This window comes from Salmo salar, chromosome ssa24 (assembly GCF_905237065.1).
Source record: "Salmo salar chromosome ssa24, Ssal_v3.1, whole genome shotgun sequence".
In the NCBI taxonomy this organism is placed as follows: Eukaryota; Metazoa; Chordata; class Actinopteri; order Salmoniformes; family Salmonidae; genus Salmo; species Salmo salar.
Genome location: NC_059465.1, coordinates 20,112,956 through 20,140,853, shown reverse-complemented (window position 1 = coordinate 20,140,853; position 27,898 = coordinate 20,112,956). Strand labels below are relative to the sequence as shown.

Below are 27,898 nucleotides of genomic sequence, written 5' to 3'. Positions count from 1 at the left end.
TGCCGGGTAGAGATTATAATAGAACATGGCCAAGATGTTCAAATGTTCATAGATGACCAGCAGGGTCAAATAATAATAATCACAGTGGTTGTCGAGGGTGCAACAGGTCAGCACCTCAGGAGTAAATGTCAGTTGGCTTTTCATAGCCGATCATTCAGAGTATCTCTACAGCTCCTGCTGTCTCTACAGCATTGAAAACAGCAGGTCTGGGACAGGTAGCACGTCCGGTGAACAGGTCAGGGTTCCACAGCCGCAGGCAGAACAGCTGAAACCGGAGCAGCAGTACGGCCAGGTGGATTGGGGACAGCAAGGAGTCATCAAGCCAGGCAGTCCCGAGGCATGGTCCTAGGGCTCAGGTCCTCCGAGAGAGAGAAAGTAAGAAAGAGAGAATTAGAGAGGGCATACTTTAAATCACACAGGACACCGGATAAGACAGGAGAAATACTCCAGATATAACAGACTGACCCTAGCCCCCCGACACAAACTACTACAGCATAAATACTGGAGGCTGAGACAGGAGGGGTCAGGAGACACTGTGGCCCCATCCGACGATACCCCCAGACAGGGCCAAACAGGCAGGATATAACCCCACCCACTTTGCCAAAGCACAGCCCCCACACCACTAGAGGGATATCTTCATCCACCAACTTACAATCCTGAGACAAGGCCGAGTATAGCCCACAAAGATCTCCGCCACAGCACAACCCAAGTGGACTGAAGGCCTGATTCACACAGTCTACTCTGAACAGTTGATGTTGAGATGTGTCTGTTACTTGAACTCTCTGAAACATTTATTTGGGCTGCAATTTCTGAGGCTGGTAACTCTAATGAACGTATCCTCTGCAGCAAATGTAACTCTAGGTCTTCCTTTCATGTGGCGGTCCTCACGAGAGCCAGTTTCATTATAGCGCTTGATGGTTTTTACGACTGCAATTGAAGAAACTTTCAAAGTTATTGAAATTTTCCAGATTGACTGACCTTCATGTCTTAAAGTAATGGACTGTCATTTCTTTTTGCTTATTTGAGCTGTTCTTGCCATAATATGGACTTGGTATTTTACCAAATAGGACTATCTTCTGTATACCACCCTACCTTGTCGCAACTTAACCGATTGGCCCAAACGCATTAAGGAAAGAAATTCCACAAATGAACAAGGCACACCTGTTAATTCACATGCATTCCAGGTGACTACCTCATGAAGCTGGTTGAGAGAATGCCAAGAGTGTGCAAAGCTGTCATCAAGGCAAAGGGTGGTTACTTTGAAGAATCTCAAATATTTTTTCCTTTGTTTAACACTTCTTTTGGTTACTACATGATTCCATATGTGTTATTTCATAGTTTTGATGTCTTTATTTTTCTACACTGTAGAAAATAGTAAAAATAAAGAAAAACTGTTGATCGGAATTGCAGGTATTATGACTGATCATTTACATGACTCAAATAACACTAAGATCATTACTGGGGCTGCATTATAAAAACATGGAAAGTAATCTGAGAAGAATGATGTCACTGCTCTGCATCATATCTTTGGGGCAGTCCAAAGATGGCAACTATCTAATAAATCCAGAGTTATACACTACTGTACACTGTGGCTCTTCAACCAAGGTTACGTGTTCAAATGGAATGTGCTTCCAAAGCTATGTCGTCATTTTCTGGTAGGAAGAGAATACAGGCCGGAGTGTTGCTACAGTAATGGAGCCAGACAGCTTGAGGAACTGTATAACAATTACACACAGGCAGGGAAAGACTGCATGCAGCCAAGATAAACATCACAAACTGTAATAGTTGGATAGGATGAAGCGTGTACACTAGGTGGGGATACAGCATGATGTGCAGAAGAAGTAGCACAAAGTTAAGTAGAAATCTGTTAGTTGATTACAGAAAATATTGTAGGAAGTGCAAAGGTTTGGTGTGCATATTTGATGCACATTCAAGCCTTTGGGTCAAACACTCTTTGACTGTAGAGAAGGATCCACATAACAGTGAAAATGTTTAACGGCAGACGCTGCCTTCCTACAGATAAAGTACAATTCGACCCCCCTGACTCCCTTTCACAATCAGGTACCTTAACCTCTCAATTTCCTCCAGTGTCACGTTCGTTGGAATGATCGGACCAAGGCGCAGCGGTCCACATAATTTATTAGAAAGTGAAACTTAGAAAAAAATACAAAACAATAAACGAACCGTGACAACAATGCAACTACACAAACACATTCTCCCATAACCCACAGGTGGAAAACATGCTACTTAAGTATGATCCCCAAATAGACACAACGATTACCAGCTGCCTCTAATTGGGAATCATACAAATCACCCAAACATAGAAAAACTAAACTAGAACCCCACATAGAAAATATAAACTAGATTAACCTCCCAGTCACGCCCTGACCTACTCTACCATGGTCAGGACGTGACATCCAGACTGTTATGCAAACTCCTCATCAACATGTCATCTCACTTCGCAGATCTGGGAGTGTGCAGCACCACTGGGTTGAAATCTATCACTTTGTGGAACATCTTGTTCACAAGTTCTTAAGGTGAGAATACTTTATCCCACATTGTTTAAAGGCCCTGTAATGAATATAAACTTTAGATAAATTCAATATAAACACAAATATTAACCATTAACCACATGGTGTGGGTATGATGTATTTCATTGCTTGTTGTGATTGTTAGTGTACTGACAACAGAGATAACATTAATATAAATGGTCTGGGTATTGTTCATTTCTCTCCAGTCCACAGCTGCGCATGTCCTTCATTGTGTTCTCTACTGAGGGAAGGATTTTGATGCGGCTTACAGAGGACAGGTAAGGGAACAATCTTTTTTTCTTAGGATAAAGGTATTACGTCTGCCCAAGATGTCAGCTATTTGCTGATTCTGAACTGAGTTGATTATCAAGAACCCAGAAACCAGATAAACATGCAGGATTTGTTTCATTGAATTAGAGACATAAAAAAATCACAATACCCTCACATTGAGCTCAACTGACAATGCTGTCAATCCCTTGGCAAACTGTATGCTTCAGCATGTGGCTTATAATATATCATGTGTTGCATATGTGTCTAATCTTTCTTCAGGCACAGTTTCCACACAGGCACTGAAACTTTTTAAATGTTTATGGTTTTCCTGCTATCTCATTTTACACAAGACTCATTTCCTTACTCTCTGCTGGACAGTGTCCTGTGGCAATAGATCCCCAAATCTCAGCTTGATCTCTTAAAACCTGAAGCACACACAAAGCCCATCACTACTCTCTGAAATGGAATGCCACTTCAGTAAATAAATTGTTTCTGTGCTTATTAAAAACAATTGTCTTTGTCATTTCATATCTGTCTGTGACTGCTTTTAGTTTAGGGAGAAGATTGAATTTCACAAGAAAACAGTAAAAAATAAAATCTGTTAAATATTAATGCACAATTCTATTTTTAGGGTTGAAAGCGACTCACTTGTCATTCAAGATTATGGGCATGCATGCATGCAGTTTAATGCTGTACCCAGTGTTTTAGTTTGACAGTATGATTTAATAGTAGCACACCAACCACATGTATCACTATGATGACTCTATTTACATCAATACCTATAGCTACTTCTTTAATGTCTTGCAATTTACAATTTTCATAGCTTTATAGCTGCAGTTATATCAATGAGACAGGGACTTCTGCAGGGTGAGGGGTGATACATGATGAGTATGTACTGCCCTCTCATCTGTCTTTTGGTCTGCTTGCTCAGGGAGCAGATTCGAAAAGGTCTGGAGGAGCTCCAGAGGGTACTTCCAGGTGGAGACACCTTCATGCACGAAGGCATCCAGAGGGTGAGCTGTCTGCTTTTAGCTGAGCTCTGAGCTGTAATCTATCTCCACTCTGGCTCAAGAACAAAGACCATGGTTCAGAAACAAAATGGCACCTGTATCAGTATGAATAGTTGCTTTATTCACAGGACAGATTTAGCCAGTGTCCTTTTTCAATCCATTCCTCTTCTTTTACAGGCCAGTGAGCAGATATACTATGGAAACTCTGAAGGTGTGTAGTTCAATAATAATATTTCAATTTATTCCTGTTATACGTCTTGCGTCATATATTAGTTTCTCAAGTATATGTTTGTCTATCATTATTATTATTTGAATAGCTCTGTGGCCGCATTTAGATCTGAATCAAAGGTTTTGTGTCTGTTTATAGGATACCGTACCGCAAGTGTCATTATCGCTCTCACAGATGGGGAGCTGCATGAGGACCTCTTCTACTATGCTGAGAGGGAAGTAAGCACAACCTGTCTATTCCATTTGCTTTGGCAATGTAAACATATGTTTCCCCTGCCAATAAAGCTCTTTGAATTGAACTGTATTTAATTGTGTGAAGAGAAAGAGAGAGAAAGAAAGAGAGAGGTCTGAGGGCATCTGCCTTTGGCCTAACGAGCAGGAACCCAGACTTCATCAAATAAATTGAAAATACAGACATTGTAATCCTACAGGAAACATGGTATAGAGGAGACTGACCCATGGGTTGCCCTCTAGGTTACAGAGAGTTGGTAGTCAAATCCACCAAACTACCAGGTGTGAAACAGGGAAGAGACTCAAGGGGTATGCTAATTTGGTATAGAGCAGACCTAACCCACTCTATTAAATTAGTCAAAACAGGAACATTTTACATCTGGCTAGAAATTCATATGGAAATGATCTCAACAGAGAAAAATGGCCTTGTGTGCTACCTACACTACCATTCAAAAGTTTGGGGTCACTTAGAAATGTCCTTGTTTTCCATGAAAACATACATGAAATTCGTTTTTTAGTATGTAAACTTCCGACTTGAGCTGTATGTATTTATTCCATAAAAAATCTGCCGTTTCTAGCAACAATAGTCATTTACAACATTAACAATGTCTACACTGTATTTCTGATCAATTTGATGTTATTTTAATGGATGAAAAGTGGGCTTTTCTTTCAAAAACAAGGACATTTCTAAGTGACCCCAAACTTTTGAACGGTAGTGTATATCCCCCCCTAGTAGAATCCCCATACTTTAACAATAACAGATTCTCCAACCTAGATGGGGAGATCAACCATTTCCAGGCCCAGGGACATGTACTTGTCTGTGACGACCTAAATGCCAGAACTGGACAAGAACCTGACACTCTCAGCACACAGGGGGACAAACACCTACAGTTGAAGTCAGAAGTTTACATACACCTTAGCCAAGTACATTTAAACTCAGTTTTACACAATTCCTGACATTTAATCCTTGTAAATAATTCCCTGTTTTAGATCAGTTAAGATCACCACTTTATTTTAAGAATGTGAAATGTCAGAATAATAGTAGAGAGAATGATTTATTTCAGCTTTTATTTCTTTCATCATATTCCCAGTGGGTCAGAAGTTTACATGCACTCAATTATTAATTGGTAGCATTGTCTTTAAATTGTTTAACTTGGGTCAAACGTGTTGGATAGCTTTACACAAGCTTCCCACAATAAGTTGGGTGAATTTTGGCCCATTCCTCCTGACAGAGCTGGTGTAACTGAGTCAGGTTTGTAGGCCTCCTTGCTCACACATGCTTTTTCAGTTCTGCCAACAGATTTTCTATAGGATTGAGGTCAAGTCTTTGTGATGGCCACTCCAATACCTTGACTTTGTTATCATTAAGCCATTTTGTCACAACTTTGGAAGTATGCTTGGGGTCATTGTCCATTTGGAAGACCCATTTGCGACCAAGCTTTAACTTCCTGACTGATGTCTTGAGATGTTGCTTCAATAAATCCACATAATTTTCCATCCTCATGATGCCATCTATTTTGTGAAGTGCACCAGTCCCTCCTACAGCAAAACACCCCCACAACATGATGCTGCCACCCCCATGCTTCACGGTTGGGATGGAGTTCTTTGGCTTGCAAGCCTCCCCCTTTTTCCTCCAAACATAACGATGGTCATTATGGCCAAACAGTTCTATTTTTGTTTCATCAGACCAGAGGACAGTTCTCCAAAAAGTTCGATCTTTGTCCCCATGTGCAGTTGCAAACCGTAGTCTGGCTATTTTTTATGGCAGTTTTGGAGCAGTGGCTTCTTCCTTGCTGAGCGGCCTTTCAGGTTATGTTGATATAGGACTCATTTTACTGTGGATATAGATACTTTCTACCTGTTTCCTCCAGCATCTTCCCAAGGTCCTTTGCTGTTGTTCTGGGATTGATTTGCACTTTTCGCACCAAAGTACGTTAATCTCTAGGAGACAGAATGCATCTTCTTCCTGAGCAGTATGATGGCTGCGTGGTCCCATGGTGTTTATACTTGCGTACTATTGTTTTTACAGATGAACGTGGTACCTTCAGGTGTTTGGAAATTGCTCCCAAGGATGAACCAGACAAATCTGACCCCAATAACTACCGTGGGATATGCGTCAACAGCAAGCTTGGGAAAATCCTCTGCATTTTCATTATCATACATTCCCTCAGTGAAAACAATGTACTGAGCAAATGTCAAATTGGCTTTTTACCTATTTATGGTACAACAGACCACGTATTCACCCTGCACACCCTAATTAACAAACAAAAAGACCAAAACAAAGGCAAAGTCTTCTCATGCTTTATTGGTTTCAAAAAAGCTTTTGACACAATTTGGAATGAGGGTTTGCTATACAAATTGATGGAAATCTGTGTTGGGGGAAAAACATACCACATTATAAAATCAATGTACACAAACAAGTGTGTGGTTAAAATTGGAAAAAACACATGTCTTTCCACAGGGCCGTGGGGTGAGACAGGGATGCAGCTTGAGCCCCAACAAATTGGCAAGGGCATTAGAAGAGTCTGCAGCACCTGGCCTCACCCTACTAGTATCTGAAGTAAAATGTCAACTGTTTGCTGATGATCTGGTGTTTCTCTCCCCAACCAAGGAGGGATCTTCTGCACAGATTCTGTCAGACCTGGTCCCTGACAGTAAATCTCAGTAAGACGAAAATAATGGTGTTCCAAAAAATTCCATCTAGACTCCATTGCCCTAGAGCACACAAAAAACTGTACATGCCACAGCCTAAGCATCTGCGCCACAGGTTCCACAAAGCTGTGAACGATCTGATAGACAAGGCAAGAAGGGCCTTCTACACCATTGAAAGGAACAAAAAATTCTACATACCAATTAGGATCTGGCTAAAAATACTTGAATCAATTATAGAACCCATTGCCCTTTATAGTTGTGAGGTCTGGGGTCCGCTCACCAACCAATAATTCACAAAATGGGACTCTGCATGCATAATTCTGAAAAAACGTACTCAGTGTACAACGTAAAACACCAAATAATGTATGCAGAGCAGAATTAGGCCGATACCCGCTTATTATCAAAATCCAGAAAAGAGCCGTTAAATTCTACAACCACCTAAAAGGAAGTTATTCCCAAACCTTCATAACAAAGCCATCACCTACAGAGAGATGAACCTGGAGAAGAGTTCCCTAAGCAAGCTGGTCCTAGGGCTCTGTTAATAAACACAAACCAAGCCGCAGGACAGCAACACACACAATCAAATCATGAGAAAACAAAAAGATAATTACTTGACACATTGGAATGAATTAACAAAAAAACCTGGCTCTCAAGTGAAGACAGTCTATGTGCACACTGCCCACAAAATGAGTTGGAAACTGAGCTGCTCTTCCTAACCTCCTGCCAAATGTATGACCATATTAGAGACACATATTTCCCTCAGATTACAGACCCACAAAGAACTCGAAAAACAAATCCAATTTTGATAAACTTCCATATCTATTGGGTGAAATACCACAGTGTGCCATCACAGCAGCAATATTTTTGACCTGTTGCCACAAGAAAAGAGCAACCAGTGAAGAACAAACACCATCGTAAATACAACCCATATTTATGTTTATTTATTTTCCCTTTTGTACTTTAACTATTTGTTCATCGTTACAACACAGTATATAGTCATAATATTTGAAATGTCTCTATTCCTTTGGAATTTTGGTGAGTGTAATACTAACTGTTTATGTTTGATTGTTTATTTCACTTTTGTTTATTATCTATTTCACTTGCTTTGGCAATGTAAACATATGTTTCTCATGCCAATAAAGCCCTTTGAATTGTATTTAATTGAGAGAGAGAGAGAGAGAGAGAGAGAGAGAGAGAGAGAGAGAGAGAGGGGAGACAAAACCACAAATTGTAAACAGAACTTGCACTCCTGTGGTGTCACAAGGATTAGACCAAGGTGCCGCGGGAACGTATATACTCATTTTCTTTATTTTTATTAAAAGAAGGAAAAACAAAAGAACCACGTATACAAAACAACAAACGACACTAAACAGTCCTGTCAGGTGCACAGACACAAAACAGGAGACAACTACCTACAAATCCCATAGAAAAAACACCACTCTTAAATAAGACCTTCAATTAGAAGCAACGAGGAGTAGCTGCTTCCAATTGAAGGTCAACCCCATTAACTCAACATAGAAATAGAAAGACTAGAACTAACATAGAAATAAACTAACAAGAACATAGCCCAACAAACCCCGAAACACTCTAAACAAACACCCCTCTTACATAGGAACATAGCCCAACAAACCCCGAACCACATAAAACAAACACCCCCTGCCACGTCCTGACCAAACTGCAATAACAAATAACCCCTTATACTGGTCAGGACGTGACATGTGGGCACAGATCAAACACCAGCACCATATACTGTACATCACCTCAGTAACACTTTGATCCCCTCTTTTCAGAGAAGGGAAAGGAGGTCAAAGCGTCTGTGAGATTTATATCTCCCATCTGCCCGGTGAATTAAAAAGGCCCAGACATTCGCCACACATCTGCAAAAGGAACCAATGATTTACCCCCCCCAGATTGGGCTGGGATTGGGAGTGCAGGTGCAGCAGGGGTGCAAAGCTGGGGCTTTTTAATCACTTCCAAACACCCCTGGACACATGCAGACAGCAAGGCCAGACACTCAGACATTGATGAAGTGAGGCTGATATCTCTCTCAGTAGCTTTCAAAATGTGTGGGGAAAGTGTCACTTACCCTGAACAGGGAGCCTTGCAACAATAGTTTGAAACTTCCTGTCACTCATATTGAATAATATTGTCAGCTTAGCTCTGTAGGGCCTTCTTTCAGATGTTCATGAAATGTAACATTTGGCTCATGGGCTCTATTGGCTCTAGTCTACAGGCTATAGCCAATAAAGGGTTTCCTTCAACGTCTAATTCTTTTTAGAAACGATATTGAATATCAGTCAGCCAGAGGTCAATGCTCTTAGCTATTTGTCAAATCTACACATCGGTGTCCAGAGTACACTTTCAGAAAAAAAGTGTCCCAAAAGGGTTCTTCGGCTGGAACCAAAAATAGTTCTTCAAAGGGTTCTCCTATGGGAACAGCCGAATAACCCTTTTAGGTTCTAGATAGCTACAGTCTTAGAAAAAAAGTGCTATCTGGAGTGTTATCAGTGTTTGTGTTTTGATTGATGCACTGCAATGCAGTGCTTTAATAGGTTCCAGGTGTCGACAGTCTTTACTGTTTTTTCTCCTCTGTGAATACCTGTCAGGCCAACCGATCGCGGAGTCTGGGTGCCTCAGTATACTGCGTGGGGGTGAAGGACTTCAATGAGACACAGGTGTGTTGACGCATCTTGCTTCATTGTGCTCTGATTTGACTTGGTCTCAAACTGCATCTCCAACGTAATTTGGAAAAGAGGTTGGTGGGTGTGTAGAACTGTAAGACACTTTTTTTTTTTCAGCTGGCAACGATTGCTGATAGCAAGGACCATGTCTTCCCAGTGAATGACGGCTTTGAAGCACTGCAGGGGGTCATTGATTCGGTAAGAGGTTCAGACTTGACGACTAACACAAGGAACCCACTGGGCAAAAACTCAATGTTGTTTCCACGTCATTTCAACAACAAAAATTATACGTGATAAGGTTGAATCAACGTAAAAACTGATTGAATTTGCAAAAAGTCATTAAGGTAAGGAAATTTCATATTTTTTTTCATCCAACTTGTAATCTAAATAAAATGTTATTGTGACATTTTTGGAAGATAACTTAACCAAAAACTGACATCTGTGCCCAGTGGGAAGGCTAGAATAACAGCATCTTTAATGTACACTGCACCATCCATCCAGAGATTGTGTTCAAAACTTCTCACTGCAGTACATATCTAAATCCATTAACACGTTAATCAAATAGGAAACAAAGGAGAATAGGATTAAAGAAAACAATAAACAGAAATATTCTATCCATCAAAACTCACCAGAAACAGAATTTCAGGAAATCCTGCTGTGACTCTGACTTCCCAGCTTTTGATCCAAGCTAGTGGAGTCTACCCAAACAGGATCAAAGTGTATGCATTCATTCATTATAGCTTCCACCTCAAAGGTATTGACTTATATTTTTGTATCCGCTCAAACTATTTCAATAGCGGAGGAATGAAAGAAAAGGAGAGTCGTGGAGAGGCCATTGTCGCCCGGGCACTGAGTTCCTCTAACAGAGCTAGAGGTCAGTCAGACAAGTTGACTGGCATCTGGAGCCCATTAACAGCATGCTGAAAGCTGCTGGCTCAGACTCAATGAAGAAGGACAGCATTCAGTAAATCAAACCGATTTTCAGGCTTACAACACATACTTTCTCTGAACAGTGGGGGTATAGAGAGAGACGTACACCCAGAACACAAGAACAGAGAGGGGCACAGAGAGGAGAACAGGAGACATTAAGCAGACCCTATAAATGAGGTGCACAGGTACACACTGATACTGTAATTCCCAGTAAAAGGAGTATAGGGATTATATTATTAAACCAATACCCTCAATAAAGCAACACACAACGCTCTGTAACAAGCCAGACCTTGGCCCAAAGCCCACATGTCTCTCTTAATCCCACAGATCTTAAAGAAGTCCTGTATTGAGATCCTGGCAGTGGAACCCTCCAGTATCTGTGCAGGAGGTAAGTGTATAGACCTCTGACCCATATTTATCCTCTCTGGCCTCTCAGATAATTTAATCAGACATTTAAAGGCCCCCTCATATTGGAGCGCACAACAGGACGAGAAAACCAATCTGACTAGCAGGGCCAGCAGACTGGTGTGCAGTAATTATCTCCTACACACAGTAGCAACAACTTCTTTTGTCATGAACGATTCAACCTGGACCTTGTCCCAAGAAAACTACTGTACTAAGGACACAAATAATTGCTTTCTCTCTTTTATCTGATGTGTAATGCTGTTGTCATTGTCCATTCTACAGTCTTACAACCCACCACTTTCCTCACTGTAAAAATAAGTATTTACGCTTCATGTTTTCTGCGTTATGTGGTATTGGCTCCAGAGAGCCACTAAATCCCCAAATGTCTGGACAACTGCAGTTAAAGTCTCATTGACTGCAAAATCTCAATTCTTAAGGCATTCAGATAAATCGTTTATCTTCAACAACCACTATGGTCAGGGCATGGTGGTTTAGAGTTTGTTGGCTGAATGTGACCAGAGTGTGAGATGCTGGGATGATAGACTCAGATGTTAGCTTGAACACATGGTGTGACAAATTCAGTTCAGTTCTACACTCTAACTGGCTGTATGCCTCCTCAGTCATTGTGTTTCTCTCTTCCCTCTCTAGAAACGTTCCAGGTGGTGGTGAAAGGAAATGGCTTCCTCCATGCTCGGAATGTCCATAAGGTCCTGTGCAGTTTCCGAATCAACGACACACTCACCAAGAGTAAGTGGAGCACCAACATCAAAACTAATAAACAGTGGACCTGTGTTCTGTTTGTTTTAAAGACATGTTTATAATGCGTAAAGAATTTGCTAATCATGCAATAGGACACACAAAGTCGTATTTACTGCAGCTGTAAGAGTAAAACTGCTCAGGAAATATATGACAGACGTGGTGTTATGAGTTAGACACAGTAAAAGTCTATGTTTTCTTATTGATGTCTCATAATGCTTCCCAAAAGTGACGTTCAGGAGATCAGTAGGGGTTCTCTATGCCCAAATAAGTGCCTATGCCATTTGTTTCTGGTATTACTGTTTTTTGATTTTAAAGGGTACATTTGTACTTTAATGGCCTGGGACTGTGCCAGAGCTAGAAGATAAAGGGAAACAGTAGCACACACAAGGCAGTCTGGGGAAAAGCCCTGGAGGCACATCCAAGTTCCCCCTGTGGTCTTGAAGTGGCTTAATGGATGTGTGAAACCAGCCCCCTCTGATGCATGCCAACATATAGCTGTGGGAGGGCATGCTCTAATTACAAACAAAGAGAAAATATAATCTGGGCCTGAGAGGAAGGGGATGAGGGGATGTTTAGGCCGGAAGTGATTTATACCCTCAACAGCTGAATGTCAGGACAGGGTCTGGAGCAAATAAATAGGCATAAAGTTGATTTCCATTCTAAGTTATTGGCCTTCATTCTAAAGATCTGAATGGCCATGAAGAATTGAATCTATGGAATGTGATAGCAGATCAAAGTACAGTCTTCAGCTGCGTTCAATATTACGGTTTTATACTTTTTACAGTATGGTGCTACTTAGCAGGAATGACCTGAGGACTGCTAGCAAATGTCTTCTATTCTGAATTAGTGTTGAAGAGAACGGTTTACGGTGACCCAGAATGTAAATTGTTTGTATGTAATTTAACATCCAACTCCCCAAGCGGAAGACATGGAAAACATTTAGGAAAAAAGGATACACCACCTCTTTGTTTACTTCCCTCCTCCATCCCTTCTTTCAGATGTAAACCCAAAGATATGTGTACCAACTGTCCAGTAGAATATGTTTACCCTTAAACAGCTCAGCCATTTCAGACACAGCAGGTGCCATCTCTAAATGGCCACTGTTGGCTCATTGTTTCTTGTGGTTGAGTGTCATTGGCTTCATTTGATTGATTCCAATCATTCCACGTTGCGCTCTTCTATAATCTGCAGAACTCCTAATGCACCCCTTGACCATCACCACAGACACCACCACTCCTCTACCGCCTCTCCATATTCTCCAAAGGCTCCAGCCCTCGTAGGAAAGGAGCAATGTGTAGCTACATGTGTTCAGCAACTGAATGTCTGAGTCCATGTCTCCAGGAATAGCAGCAGCAGCAGATACAGGCCCTCCAAGCTTTGGCAGTGAAGAGACGTCGGGAGCATTCCTTCCTCCCTGTGACAGATGCTGCCCTGATGGCTCCAGTGAGCATCATCTTGGAGATACAGTGCCTTCGGAGAGTATTCAGACCCCTTGACCTCCACATTTTGTTGCGTTAGAGCCTTATTCTAAAATTTATGAAATCGTTTATTTTCCTCATCAATCTACACACAATACCCCACAATGACAAATAAAAACAGGTTTTTAGAAAATGTTGCTAATTTATAATAAGTATTCAGACCCTTTACTCAGTGCTTTGTTGAAGCACCTTTGGCAGTGATTACAGCATTGAGTCTTCTTGGGTATGATGCTACTTGCTTGGCACACCTGTAATTGGGGAGTTTCTCTCATTCTTCTCTGAATATCCTCTCAAGCTCTGTCAGGTTGGATGGGGAGCGTCGCTGCACAGCTATTTTCAGATCTCTCCAGAGATGTTTGATTGGGTTCAAGTCCGGGCTCTGGCTGGGCCACTCAAGGACATTCAGAGACTTGTCCCAAAGCCACTCCTGCATTGTCTTGGCTGTGTGGTTAGGGCCGTTGTCCTCTTGGAAGGTGAACCATCGCCTCAGTCTGAGGTCCTGAGCGCTCTGGAGCAGGTTTTCATCAAGGATCTCTCTGTACTTTGCTCCGTTCATCTTTCCCTCGATAGTCTCCCAGTACATGCCGCTGAAAAACATCCCCACAGCATGATGCTGCCACCACCATGCTTCACCGTAAGGATGGTACCAGGTTTCTTCCAGACGTGACGCTTGGCATTCAGGCCAAAGACTTCAATCTTGGTTTCGTCAGACCAGAGAATCTTGTTTCTCATGGTCTGAGAGTCTTCAAGTGCCTTTTGGCAAACTTCAAGCGGGCTGTCATGTGCCTTTTACTGAGGAGTGGGTTCCGTCTGGCCACTCTACCATAAAGGACCATCGGGTTCTTGGTCACCTCCATGACAAAGGCCCTTCTCCCCTGATTGCTCAGTTTGGCCGGATGGCCAGCTGTCACGTTCGTCATAATAATCGGACCAAGGCGCAGCGTGAGTAGTGTTCCACATAATTTATTAGAAAGTGAAACTTTAGAAAAATACAAAACAAAATAAAGAATAAATGAACCGTGACTACAATGCAACTACACATAAACAATATCCCATAACCCCATAAAACAATATCCCAATATCCCATAAAACAAGCTACTTAAGTATGATCCCCAATTAGAGACAACGATTACCAACTGCCTCTAATTGGGAATCATACAAATCACCCAAACATAGAAAAACTAAACTAGAACCCCACATAGAAAATAATAACTAGAAAAACCCCCTGTCACGCCCTGACCTACTCTACCATAGAAAATAAGAGCTTTCTATGGTCAGGACATGACAGTACCCCCCCCCCCCAAAGGATCGGACTCCGACCGCAAAACCTGAAACAAAAAAGGGAAGGTTGGGGGGGTGTCTAGTGTCGGTGGCAGCTCTGGTGCAGGACAAAGAATCCTCTCATCCTGCGGATCCGCCAGCATTGGAGGCGGCTCTGGTGTGGGATGAAGAACCCGCTCATCCCGCGGATCCGCCAGCTTTGGTGGCGGCTCTGGTGCGGGCCGAAGAACCCGCTCATCCTACGGGTCCAGCCATGGACCCAGGCTGAACACTGTGCCTGGAAGCTGGGGAAGACTCTGGCCTTGAAGCTGGAGGTCCCGAACCGTTGATGGAAAAATCTAAAGAAATCAGCCAAGACCTCAGAAAAACAATTGTAAACCACCACAAGTCTGGTTCATCCTTGATAGCAATTTCCAAACGCCTGAAGGTACCACGTTCATCTGTACAAACAATAGTACGCAAGTGTAAACACCATGGGACCACGCAGCCATCATACCGCTCAGGAAGGAGACGCATTCTGTCTCCTAGAGATAAACGTACTTTGGTGTGAAAAATGCAAATCAATCCTAGAACAACAACAAAGGACCTTGTGAAGATGCTGGAGGAAACAAGTACAAAGTATCTATATCCACAATAAAACGAGTCCTATATCAATATAACCTGAAAGGCCGCTCAGCAAGGAAGAAGACGCTGCTCCAAAACCTCCATAAAAAAGCCAGACTACGGTTTGCAACTGTACATGAGGACAAAGATCGTACTTTTTGGAGAAATATCTTCTGGTCTGATGAAACAAAAATAGAACTGTTTGGCCATAATGACCATCGTTATGTTTGGAGGAAAAGGGGGGATGCTTGCAAGCCGAAGAACACCATCCCAACCATGAAGTATGGGGGTGGCAGCATCATGTTGTGGGGGTGCTTTGCTGCAGGAGGGACTGGTGCACTTCACAAAATAGATGGCGTCATGAGGATGGAAAATTATGTGTATATATTGAAGCAACATCCCAAGACATCAGTCAAAAAGTTAAAGCTTGGTCGCAAATGGGTCTTCCAAATGGACAATGACCCCAAGCATACTTCCAAAGTTGTGGCAAAATGGCTCTTGAGGACCCCTTCGAGATACAATCCCGCTAAAGGGATTGGTTGGGCAACAACCAGTGAGATAGCACGGCGCGAAATTCCCCCCAAAATAATCTCAAAATTAAAATTCAAGTATTATACGGCATTTTAAAGATACTCTACTCGTTAATCCAATCACATTGTCCGATTTCAAAAAGGCTTTACAGTGAAAGCAAAACATTAGATTATTTTAGCATAGCACCTTAGCAAAAAAAAAAGCCATTTTCCAAGCACGGATAGCCGTCACAAAACCAGATATACAGCTAAAATTAAGCACTAACCTTTGACAATCTTCATCAGATGACACTCCTATGACATCATGTTAGACAATACATGCATTTTGTGTTCGATCAAGTTCATATTTATATCCAAAAAAACAATTTCTACATTGGCGCGTGACGTTCAGAAAATGTTTTCTCCCCATAACTTTCGGTGAATATGTTACGGCTTGGTAATCGTGGAGGAGGAATGAGGCGCAGGAAGCAGCGAACACAGGGTAGTGGTGTTTTTAATATACACTCACACAAAAAACAAATGTTCCCACACACAGGGGAGAAAATACATACGGCGTCCAACAACGTCGACACGAACATAAGCCGTCTAACAAGAAACAATCATTAATCCCGCACGAACAGGAGCGGGCCAGCTAAACTAAATAGCCCCTCTAATGGCTAATTGACCACAGGTGTCACAAAATAAAAAAAGGGAAAAGCAAAAGGGAATCGGTGGCAGCTAATAGGCCGGTGACGACGACCGCCGAGCGCCACCCGAGCAGGAGGGGGCGCCACCGTCGGTGGGAATCGTGACAGTACCCTCCTCCTGACGCGCGGCTCCCGCAGCGCGCCGACACCGGCCTCGAGGTCGACCCGGAGGGCGAGGCGCAGGGCAATCCGGACGGAGGTGGTGGAACTCCCTCAACATAGATGGGTCCAGGACGTCCGCCGCCGGCACCCAGCACCTCTCCTCCGGGCCGTACCCCTCCCAGTCCACGAGGTACTGTAGGCCCCTCGCCCGGCGTCTCGAGTCCAGAATGGCCCGTACGCTGTACGCCGGGGACCCCCCGATGTCCAGAGGGGGCGGAGGGACCTCCGGCACCTCATCTTCGTGAAGGGGACCAGCTACCACTGGCCTGAGGAGAGACACATGAACGAGGGGTTAATACGGTAATAGGAAGGGAGTTGCAACCGATAACACACCTCGTTTATCCTCCTCAGGACTTTGAAGGGCCCCACACACTGCGGCCCCAGCTTCCGGCAGGGCACGCGGAGGGGCAGGTTCCGGGTCGAGAGCCAGACCCTGTCTCCCGGTGCGAAGACGGGCGCCTCACATTGGTGGCGGTCAGCACTCCTCTTCTGCCGCGCACTGGCCTCCTTTAGTGAGTCCTGGACGGCTCTCCAGGTCTCCTTGGAGTGCTGGACCCAATCCTCCACCGCAGGAGCCTCGGTCTGACTCCGGTGCCATGGTGCCAGGACCGGCTGGTAACCTAACACACACTGAAAGGGTGATATGTTAGTAGAGGAGTGGCGAAGTGAGTTCTGGGCTAACTCAGCCCAGGGAATATACCTCGCCCACTCCCCTGACCGGTCCTGGCAATACGACCTCAGGAACCTGCCCACCTCCTGGTTCACCCTCTCCGCCTGCCCATTGCTCTCGGGGTGATAACCGGAGGTCAAACTGACCGAGACCCCCAGCCGCTCCATAAACGCTCTCCAGACCCTGGTTGTGAACTGGGAACCTCGATCAGAGACAATGTCCTCCGGCACCCCGTAGTGCCGGAAGACATGGGTAAATAGGGCCTCCGCAGTCTGCAGGGCCGTAGGGAGACCGGGCAATGGGAGGAGACGGCAGGACTTAGAGAACCGATCCACAACCACCAGAATCGCCGTGTTCCCCTGAGAGGGGGGAAGATCTGTCAGGAAGTCAATGGACAGGTGCGACCATGGTCGTTGTGGAACGGGGAGGGGCTGTAACTTCCCTCTTGGTAGATGCGTAGGAGCCTTACTCTGGGCACACACCGAACAGGAAGAGACATAGGACCTCACGTCCTTAGCTAAGGTGGGCCACCAGTACTTCCCCCTTAGACTCCCCACTGTCCTCGCCTCACCAGGATGACCCGCAGTAGGTAGCGTGTGCGCCCACCGAATCAAACGATCACGAACACCGAGCGGCACATACATGCGCCCTACGGCCACCTGCGCAGGCGCAGGTTCCAACACCAATGCCCGCTCGATGTCCGCGTCCACCTCCCATACCACAGGTGCCACCAGCCTAGACGCTGGAATGATGGGAGTTGGATCGATGGGCCGGTCCTCCGTGTCATAGAGACGGGACAGCGCATCGGCCTTAGTATTCAGGGAACCCGGTCTATAGGAGATGGTAAACCTAAACCGGGCGAAGAACATGGCCCACCTCGCCTGACGTGGATTCAGTCTCCTCGCTGCCCGGATGTACTCCAGGTTTCGGTGGTCGGTCCAGATGAGAAAGGGGTGTTTAGCCCCCTCAAGCCAGTGCCGCCACACCCTCAAAGCTTTAACCACTGCTAGCAACTCCCTGTCCCCCACATCGTAGTTACGCTCCGCCGAACTGAGCTTCTTCGAAAAGAAAGCGCAGGGGCGGAGTTTCAATGGCGCACCCGAGCGCTGTGATAGCACGGCACCCACCCCAGCCTCGGATGCGTCCACCTCCACTACAAACGCTAAAGACGGGTCCGGGTGCGCCAACACGGGTGCGTCGGTGAACAGCGTCTTCAACTTCTTGAAGGCTCCGTCCGCCTCCGTCGACCATCGCAAACGCACTGGCCCCCCCTTCAGCAGTTAGGTAATGGGAGCCGCTACCTGGCCAAAACCCCGGATAAACCTCCGGTAGTAATTGGCAAAGCCTAAAAACCGCTGCACCTCCTTCACCGTGGTTGGAGTCGGCCAATTACGCACGGCCTTAACGCGGTCACACTCCATCACCACCCCCGTGGTGGAAATGCGATAACCCAGAAAGGAGACGGCTCGTTTGGAAAACTCACACTTCTCAGCCTTAACGTATAGGTCATGCTCCAGCAGTCTACCAAGCACCTTGCGCACCAGGGACACATGCGCGGAGCGGGTGGCGGATTATATCAGAATGTCATCGATATAGACAATCACGCCCTGCCCGTGCAGGTCCCTGAGAATCTCGTCAACAAAGGATTGAAAGACGGCTGGAGCATTTTTCAACCCATACGGCATGACGAGGTACTCATAATGGCCTGATGTGGTACTAAAGGCGGTTTTCCACTCGTCTCCCTTCTTGATACGCACCAGATTATACGCGCTCCTGAGATCCAGTTTTGTGAAGAACTGTGCTCCGTGAAATGATTCCACCGCCGTAGCGATGAGAGGTAGTGGGTAACTAAACCCCACCGTAATAGCGTTTAGACCTCGGTAATCAATGCACGGACGCAGACCTCCCTCCTTTTTCTTCACAAAAAAGAAACTCGAGGAAGCGGGTGAGATGGAGGGCCGAATGTACCCCTGTCCCAGGGATTCCGTGACATATGTCTCCATAGCCGCCGTCTCCTCCTGTGACAAGGGGTACACGTGACTCCTGGGAAGCGCAGCGTTAACCTGGAGATCTATCACACAATCCCCCGGTCGATGAGGTGGTAATTTAGTCGCCCTCTTATTACAAAAAGCGATCGCCAAATCGGCGTATTCAGGGGGAATGCGCACGGTGGACACCTGGTCTGGACTCTCCACCGACGTGGCACCTATGGAAACTCCTAGACACCTACCTGAACACTCCTCTGACCACCCCTGGGGAACCCCCTGTTTCCACGAAATACGGGGATTGTGACCAGCCAGCCAGGGGACCCCCAGCACCACCGGAAACGCAGGCGAGTCAATAAGGAAAAAACGAATGCATTCCTTATGATTCCCCTGCGTTACCATGTCCAGTGGCACCGTAGACTCCCTGACTAGCCCTGACCCTAATGGTCGGCTATCTAGGGAGTGCACGGGGAAAGGGGAATCTATCGGCACCCGCGGAATGCCCAACTTAATGGCAAGTCCACGGTCCATAAAATTCCCAGCTGCGCCTGAATCGACTAGCACCCTATGCTGGGAAGAGGGAAACAATGTAGTAAACAAAACAGGTAAAAACACATGACCAACAGGGGGTTCTGGGTGAATCTGGTGCTGACTCACCTGAGGTGACCGAGAAGTGTTCTGCCTACCATCTCGACTCCCAGACTGGCTCCTCCAGCACCGGTCGGCCGTGTGTCCTCTCCGACCACAGCTGGTGCAGGAGGAGCCACCTCCTCCGGTGCCCCTTGGCACGGCCCCCCCTACCTCCATAGGGGTAGGGGCGGGGGTGCACGGGGGTGGAACGGGCAGGACCCTCTCCGAACGCCCGCGGGCAGCCAGCAAATTGTCCAGTCGTATGGACATATCTATCAGCTCGTCCAGGGACAGAGCTGTGTCCCGACAGGCCAGCTCCCTGCGGACGTCCGCCCGGAGACTGCAGCGGTAGTGGTCTACGAGGGCCCTGTCGTTCCACCCCGCCCCAGCAGCCAAGGTCCTGAAGTTCAGCGCGAAGTCCTGGGCACTCCTCGTCTCCTGCCTGAGGTGGAACAGCCGTTCACCCGCTGCTCTTCCTTCCGGAGGGTGGTCGAACACGGCCCGAAAGCGGCGGGTGAAATCCGGGTAGTGGTCCCTCGCCGAGTCTGGACCGTTCCAGACCGCATTAGCCCACTCCAGAGCTCGGCCCATCAGGCAGGAAACGAGGGCACTCACGCTCTCCTCCCCCGTGGGAGCAGGTCTGACGGTGGCCAGGTACAGCTCAAGCTGGAGCAAAAACCCCTGGCACCCAGCCGCCGCCCCATCGTACTCCCTCGGGAGCGTCAGACGAAGCGCACCAGAGCCAGACGTCATGGGAGGCGAAGATGGCTGTATCGGGGGAGGTGGAGGTGGAGAGAGGATACCACTTCTCTCCCATCTGTCCATCCTCTCCATCATCTGGTCCATTGCCGATCCGATGCGATGGAGGACTGTCGTGTGGTGGAGTACGCGTTCCTCCATCGAGGGCAGAGGAGTGGCCGCTGCTCCCGCTGATTCCATGCCTTCTATCGGGGTGCGGGATTCTGTTACGGCTTGGTAATCGTGGAGGAGGAATGAGGCGCAGGAAGCAGCGAACACAGGGTAGTGGTGTTTTTAATATACACTCACACAAAAAACAAATGTTCCCACACACAGGGGAGAAAATACATACGGCGTCCAACAACGTCGACACGAACATAAGCCGTCTAACAAGAAACAATCATTAATCCCGCACGAACAGGAGCGGGCCAGCTAAACTAAATAGCCCCTCTAATGGCTAATTGACCACAGGTGTCACAAAATAAAAAAAGGGAAAAGCAAAAGGGAATCGGTGGCAGCTAATAGGCCGGTGACGACGACCGCCGAGCGCCACCCGAGCAGGAGGGGGCGCCACCGTCGGTGGGAATCGTGACAGAATAGGCACATTTAATTTACAGAAGAACTCATAAACGTTGACAAAATTTATAACAATTATTTAAAGAATTAGAGATAATCTACTCCTTTATGCAACCACTTTGTCAGATTTCAAAATAACTTCACGGAAAAAGCACATTGTTCAATATTCTGAGTACAGAACTTAGCCTTCAATGCTAAGCTATACAGTTAGCCTACAACCACAGCGTCGACAAATCTCTAAAAATATGTTTGAAATATTTTCTTACCTTTGCTGATCTTCGGCGGAATGCACTCAGAAGGGCACCCCCTTCCACAAGAAATGTTAATTTGTTCTGCAAAGTCCATCATTTATGTCCAAATACGTCCGTTTTGTTGACCCATCCAGAACACTTTACAATGCCATGTGGCGTGGATGCAAATCCATAGACGAAATGGTCAAAAGTTCCATTACCGTTTGTAGAAACACGTCAAACGATGTTTACAATCAATCCTTTAGGGTATTTTTTAATGTAAAATTGCGATAATTTTACAACCGGGCAATAGGTATTCATCCCAGAAGAAAAATAAAAAACAACGAAGTCACATGCACGCGCGCCATAAGACACCTGTCCTCAGACTGGCCAGTGATTGACTGAGACACAATTTTCTGCCCGGTAACAGGTGACGGATGAAACCAGTTCCTAAAGATTGTTGACAGCCAATGGAAGAGTTAGGAGGTGCAACGTAAATCCTATGTCACTGTAGTTTTTCAAGGGATTCAAAAGAAAAACTACATTTCTAATTTCTCCCACTTCCTGATTCAATTTTTCTTAGGTTTTTGCCTGCCATATGAGTTCTGTTATACTCACAGACACCATTCAAACAGTTTTAGAAACGTCAGAGTGTTTTCTATCCAAATCTACTAATAATATGCATATTCTATTTTCTGGACCAGAGTAGTAACCTGTTTAAATTGGGTACGTTTTTCATCCGGCCTTGAAAATACTGCCCCCTAGCCCCAACAGGTTGGACAACAAAGTCAAGGTATTTCAGTGGCCATCACAAAGCCATGACCTCAATCCTATAGAAAATTTGTGGGCAGAACTGAAAAAGTGTGTGCGAGCAAGGAGGCCTACAAACCTGACTCAGTTACACCAGCTCTGACAGGATGAATGGGCCCAACTTATTGTGGGAAGCTTGTGGAAGGCTACCCAACACGTTTGACCCAAGTTATTAAACAATTTAAAGGCAATGCTACCAAGTACTAATTGAGTATATGTACTTCTGACCAACTGGGAATGTGATGAAAGAAATAAAAGCTGAAATAAATCATTCTCTCTACTATTATTCTGACATTTCACATTCATAAAATAAAGTGTTGATCCTAACTGATCTAAGACAGGGAATTTTTACAAGGATTAAATGTCTGTATTTGTGAAAAATTGAGTTTAAATGTATTTGGCTAAGGTGCATGTAAACGTCCGACTTCAACTGTATGTAAATAAGGTATTTCTGTTTTTATTTTTAATACATATGCAAACATTTCTAAAAACCTGTTTCACTTTGTCGTTATGCCATATAGTGTGTGGATTGCAGAGTATTTTTATTTATTTCATCCATTTTAGAATAAGGCAGTAACATAACAAAATGTGGAAAAAGTCAAGGGGCCTGAATACTTTTCGAAGGTGTAACAGTATAGCTTCCGTCCATCTCCTCGCCCCTACCTTGGCTCGAACCAGGGACCCTCTGCACACATCAACAACTGACACCCACGAAGCATCGTTACCCATCGCTCCACAAAAGCAACTAATTCAAGGTCTCAGAGTGAGTGGCGTCACTGATTGAAACGCTATTAGCGCGCACCACCGCTAACTAGCTAGCCATTCGACATCGGTTACACTGGCACTGTTTTAAAGATGAAAATCCACCCCTTGTGAGGAAATGCCCAGTAACCGGAGTAATCATAATTTTATTGGGATTGTATAGTCCTTCACAAATCTTACTTGACAGACAGCAGTACAGCTATGTTATTGTATTCTCTGAAGCAATGTCATGTTAATGTCATGTTGTCTCAGTATTGGTTAAATAGGCTGGTCTGCACTGTTGGAGCTAGGAACACAAGATTTTCGCTACACCTGTAATAACGTCTATTAAATATGTGTATGTGACCAATAACATTTGGCTGTAATTTCTGGTTATTTATTGAGTAAGCTTTAACAGTGGGCACATGTCTGCACTCAGTAGTAAATCTTTACATTACCTTTTATCATGCGCACAGAGTAAACTGTGTAATAAAGTGTTGTGACATGAAGCAAAGCTGTTGGCGGCAGCATCTAGATCCCTATGGTATTAAATGTTAGAACCCTTCACCTGAGAGAGGGACCAGAGAGTCCGTTATAGTCAGCCAGTCAACCAGTCTTTCTGTCTTAAAAGAGGCCCTCAGCTCTCTCGGTCCCCTTTGATAGCTTAGTATAAGGTGGGTGACCGCTGAGTTGAACTCTGAATGAGATATCTGGCTGAGTTTGTGTTGGCTCTGAGCTCAGCTTGGCAGCCTGCAGTATTGATCTCCTCCTGGTCCCAATTCCTCCCCTCCATCCTGCAGGGTGTTACTGGAGAGGAGAGGAGCGGTCATCCGTTTGCTGTGGAGCGCTCATGTTGATTTCCTCAGTGCAGGGGTATGTTAACCCTGAGCCAGGATAAACAGGCAGTCTTGGGCGATGACCATGCTCACTGGATCTGTTTTCCAACGTTTCATAAGTTGGACACAGAAAGAATAGAGGTTCTCTTTAAAAATGAAGGCTTTTAATCATTGTCTTTGTCTCTGCTCTGTCAAATGGGTGTACGTGTCAGGACTAGGCTATTGAACTATGGTCCTTAAGCATCTCTGTATTATATTAGATTGGTATGTTAAATGAGTTACCATCAAGAGAAATTACAACTGCTCTCTGTTGTGATCACTAATCATGTCACAGTCCAATACTGAAAATCCAATAAGATAATGTCATTTCATGATCATTAGTCAATGAACTCCAGACATCAGTTGAAGAGAGATTTGGGACATGATATACAGTGCCTTCAGAAAGTATTCATACCCCAGCTGCGACAAAGCCTGGGCTCAAACCCAGAATCTCTGGTGGCACAGCCAGCACTGCGATGCAGTACCTTAGACAACTGCGCCACCAGACATTCTGGGTTCGAGCCCAGGCTCTGTCGCAGCTGGCCACGACTGGGAGACCCATGGGGAGGCGCACAATTGGCCCAGCGTCGTCCAGGCTGGGGAGGGTTTGGCCGGCAGGGATATCCTTGTCTCATTGCACACTAGTGACTCCTGTGTCGGGCCGGGCGCAGTGCATGCTGACCAGGTGTACTGTGTTTCCTCCGACACATTGGTGTGGCTGGCTTCCGGGTTGGATGTGCATTGTGCATCCTACACACAATACCACATACGACAAAGTGAAAAAATGTTTTTTATTTTATTTGCTAATTTATTGAAAATAAAATACCGAAATATATAATTTACATAAGTATTCACACCCTTGAGTCAATAGTTTGTAGAAGCACCTTTGGCGCCGGTGATTACAGCTGTGAGTCTTTTTAGGTAAGTCTCTAAGAGCTTTGCACACCTGGATTGTACAATATTTGCCCATTATTCTTTTAAAATTCTTCAAGCTCTGTCAAGTTGATTGTTGATCATTGCTAGACATCCATTTTGATAGACTGCCAAGTCTTGACATATATTTTCAAGCCGATTTAAGTCAAAACTGGAACATTCAATGTCGTCTTGGTAAGCAACTCCAGTGTAGATTAGGCCTTGTGTTTTACGTTATTGTCCTGCTGAAAGGTGAATTTGTCTCCCACCATGGCCTCATGGTGAAATCCCTCAGCAGTGTCCTTCCTCTCCGGAAACTGAGTTAGGAAGGGCGCCTGTATCTTTATAGTAACTGGGTGTATTGATACACCACCCAAAGCCTAGTTAATAAATCACCAAAGGGATATTCAGTGTCTGCTTTTTTTCTTTTTACACATATACCAATCGGTGCCCTTTTGTGCGAGTCATTAAAAAACCTCCCTTGTCTTTGGGGTTTAATCTGTGTTTGAAATTCACTACTCGATTGAGGGACCTTATGGATATTTGTATGTGTACGGTACAGAGATGGGGTAGTCATTCAAAAATCATGTTAACCACTATTGTTGAACACGGAATGAGTCCATGCAAATTATTATGCGATTTGTTAAGCACATTTTTACTCCAGAATGTATTTAGGCTTGCCATAACAAAGGGGTTGAATGCATATTGATCCAAGACATTTCAGCTTTACATTTTGCATTAATTTCTAAAATTCCCTACAAACAAAATTCCACTTTGACAATATTGTATATTTTGTGTAGATCAGTGACACAAAATCTGAATTGAATCCATTTCAAATTCGGCCTATAAAACAATTTGTTTTTGAAAAAGTAAAGGGAGGTACATACTTTTTGAAGCCACTGTACATCTAAGCTCCTGATACATGTCTGCATCAGCGCCACTTCTCGAAAGGTCAATGGATTCTGATGACTGAAATGGAAGTTTGATCTGTGCAGTCTGAATTACACTCTGACTACAGCAGAACCATTATGGTTTGTGTATGGGTGACCCTTCGTTCTCCTCTACTCCTCTAGGTGTGAAGCCATTAATAGTGGAAGATACATATCTCCTCTGTCCTGCCCCCATTCTACAGGAAGAGGGAATGTAAGTACCACCATCACTGAATGAATGTCAGGTTTTATCTTTATCTGCTATTCATCTGCTGATATTTCTGTCACCCATCCTCACCACACTCTATCTCTTTACACTCCATCTGTGTTCCAGGGCAGCCAACCTCTATGTCAGCATGAATGAAGGTCTTAGTTTCATCTCCAGTTCAGTCACCATTACAACTGTGAGCTGTGTAAGAACAAAATGCACCACACCACTGTGCAACACATCTATGTGCTATGCAGGACCCCATCAAAGATTCACAGGAAACAATAACTGTCTCAAACTATGCCTTATTATGTTATTCCCCTGTAGTTACACAATAACAGGCACTTGAACTTTCTGATGGTTCTCAGCCTTTGCACTGTTGTGTAGCTCAGTAGAGACTGAGTTTGACCGGTGTCCCTCACTCTCTGTCTGTCCCAGTCTGATGGAACCATCCTTGCCATCGCCCTGCTCATCCTCATGATGCTCTTAGTCTTCATGCTGCTCTGGTGGTTCTGGCCTCTCTGCTGCACTGTGGTGAGTCACATACACTATCTGTCACATTCACACTCATGGACAGTGTCTTACAAGCTTTAACTTTTTTTAATTAAATGCAAATTGCCCTATACGGTAGGTAAACTTATGTGTAGCTTACAGCATTTCCACTAAGTCTTTTCTGAGACAACTCTTTATACTATTTATACACTGTGATCATGGATTTATTTTCCAGAGTTATTTTGTCTGACCTTGGCACACTCAGAGTACCTTACCTACCTGAACAACATTTCCATGGTGAGACGGTTATGAGTTAGTGAAGGATGAGACTCCTTGGCCTTTTTGGCCTCCAATTGATTTTGTTAGTCCATTATGCCCAGAGGTCACCAGAGGTCAAAGCCCAGTGGTAAATGTGTGCTGAAGTAATTAGTCCCTCTGTTGAAGTCATTTGTTCGACTGGAGGTCACAGAACCGCTGCCCCCTCAGCTCATGGAGGTCAAGGGCAATGTAGCTTCTCAGTATTGTTCTAGTATTTAGACAAAAACATTGAGAGAAGAGAAGAAACTTACACCATCATCAAGATATGGGAAGTAGGTTACACAATCACACAGTGTTCATGTTTGCCAAAGCTCCTAAAACAAATTCCATGAGGTCACATCTCTTTCCCAGAATTCATAGGTAAGTCATTCTCAGAATAACTCCATGCCAACTCCAATCTACTGCCTCTCCCTCCCAACCATGCCTAACAAAATGCAACACTTCTGGTCTATGGTGTGTATTGCCCTTTCAATATCTGTTCTACCAGCCTGGAAACAGAAAAGTTGGAAAGACGCAGAAAAATATGCCAGTTTTTACTATGTTACTCTCTCTCTCCTTACCTTTATAGTTCTTGTCAGTTATTTTCGGTGGAAATCCTTGCCCAGCACTGTTTAGGAAAGTGATGTTAGGTTACCATGGGAAATCAGCTAGTATTCCAGCCTTTGGGAAGCACAGAGGAAAATCAGTATCATTTCAAGTCATGTATATTAATTGTCTTGGCCAGGTTATTTTCTAAGTGCTTACAGTTATAGTTGCTCAACGTTTTGTTGGCCATAGACACACCACAAGCATGTCTTTTGCTATATATTGAGAAGTGGATCTGAGGAAAATACAGTTTTATCTATATTTACTAAACTTTTAAATGATTCTAATATTCTACTACATCATCACAGGGCTCTGCCTAAATCCAACAGGAGGAGCTGGTAGTCAAAAGCTGTCTGTAAAATGTTTTAAGATGTCCTTTTCCTGCAATTCGCTTTACACAGGTTTCCTTGAATTTCATCACAGTTGTAAACAGAAAAACAAGTGCGCATGGAGAATACACTCGCATGCCCTTTACTCTCCCCCACCCCATCCCTCTTCTGCTCCCCACCCAACCAACATCCCAGGTTTAGGAATCTGGATGGCAGATTTCTAGGTCAGTCGCTTGTAAATAGTTGAACAAGGGAGAGAAAAAAACTATTCCTGAGCCATGTGTTTTCATGTAACCCTGTGTATGTGTATTTTGAAGTACATGTATGTTTCCTTACATGCTCATTACATGAATGTAAACTCTTTCTCTTCACCCCCCAACAACAGATGATCCATGAGCCACCACCACCAGTACTGGAAGACAGTTCGGTAAGA

The 27,898-nt window shown here is 44.6% G+C and overlaps 1 protein-coding gene across 1 annotated transcript in view; it reads left to right on the top strand.

The window, feature by feature from the left end:
* The window catches only part of LOC106585598 (anthrax toxin receptor 1), a 56,576-nt gene that overhangs the window by 13,601 nt on the left and 15,077 nt on the right, over nt 1-27,898 (top strand). The window contains exons 2-14 of the mRNA XM_014171985.2: nt 2,466-2,537; nt 2,738-2,809; nt 3,733-3,814; nt 3,989-4,022; nt 4,179-4,258; nt 9,529-9,597; nt 9,721-9,801; nt 10,861-10,921; nt 11,587-11,685; nt 25,678-25,747; nt 25,868-25,946; nt 26,180-26,275; nt 27,851-27,892. Coding sequence (XP_014027460.2) covers nt 2,466-2,537; nt 2,738-2,809; nt 3,733-3,814; nt 3,989-4,022; nt 4,179-4,258; nt 9,529-9,597; nt 9,721-9,801; nt 10,861-10,921; nt 11,587-11,685; nt 25,678-25,747; nt 25,868-25,946; nt 26,180-26,275; nt 27,851-27,892 — 937 coding nt within the window. The remainder of the gene's footprint in view (nt 1-2,465; nt 2,538-2,737; nt 2,810-3,732; nt 3,815-3,988; nt 4,023-4,178; nt 4,259-9,528; nt 9,598-9,720; nt 9,802-10,860; nt 10,922-11,586; nt 11,686-25,677; nt 25,748-25,867; nt 25,947-26,179; nt 26,276-27,850; nt 27,893-27,898) is intronic.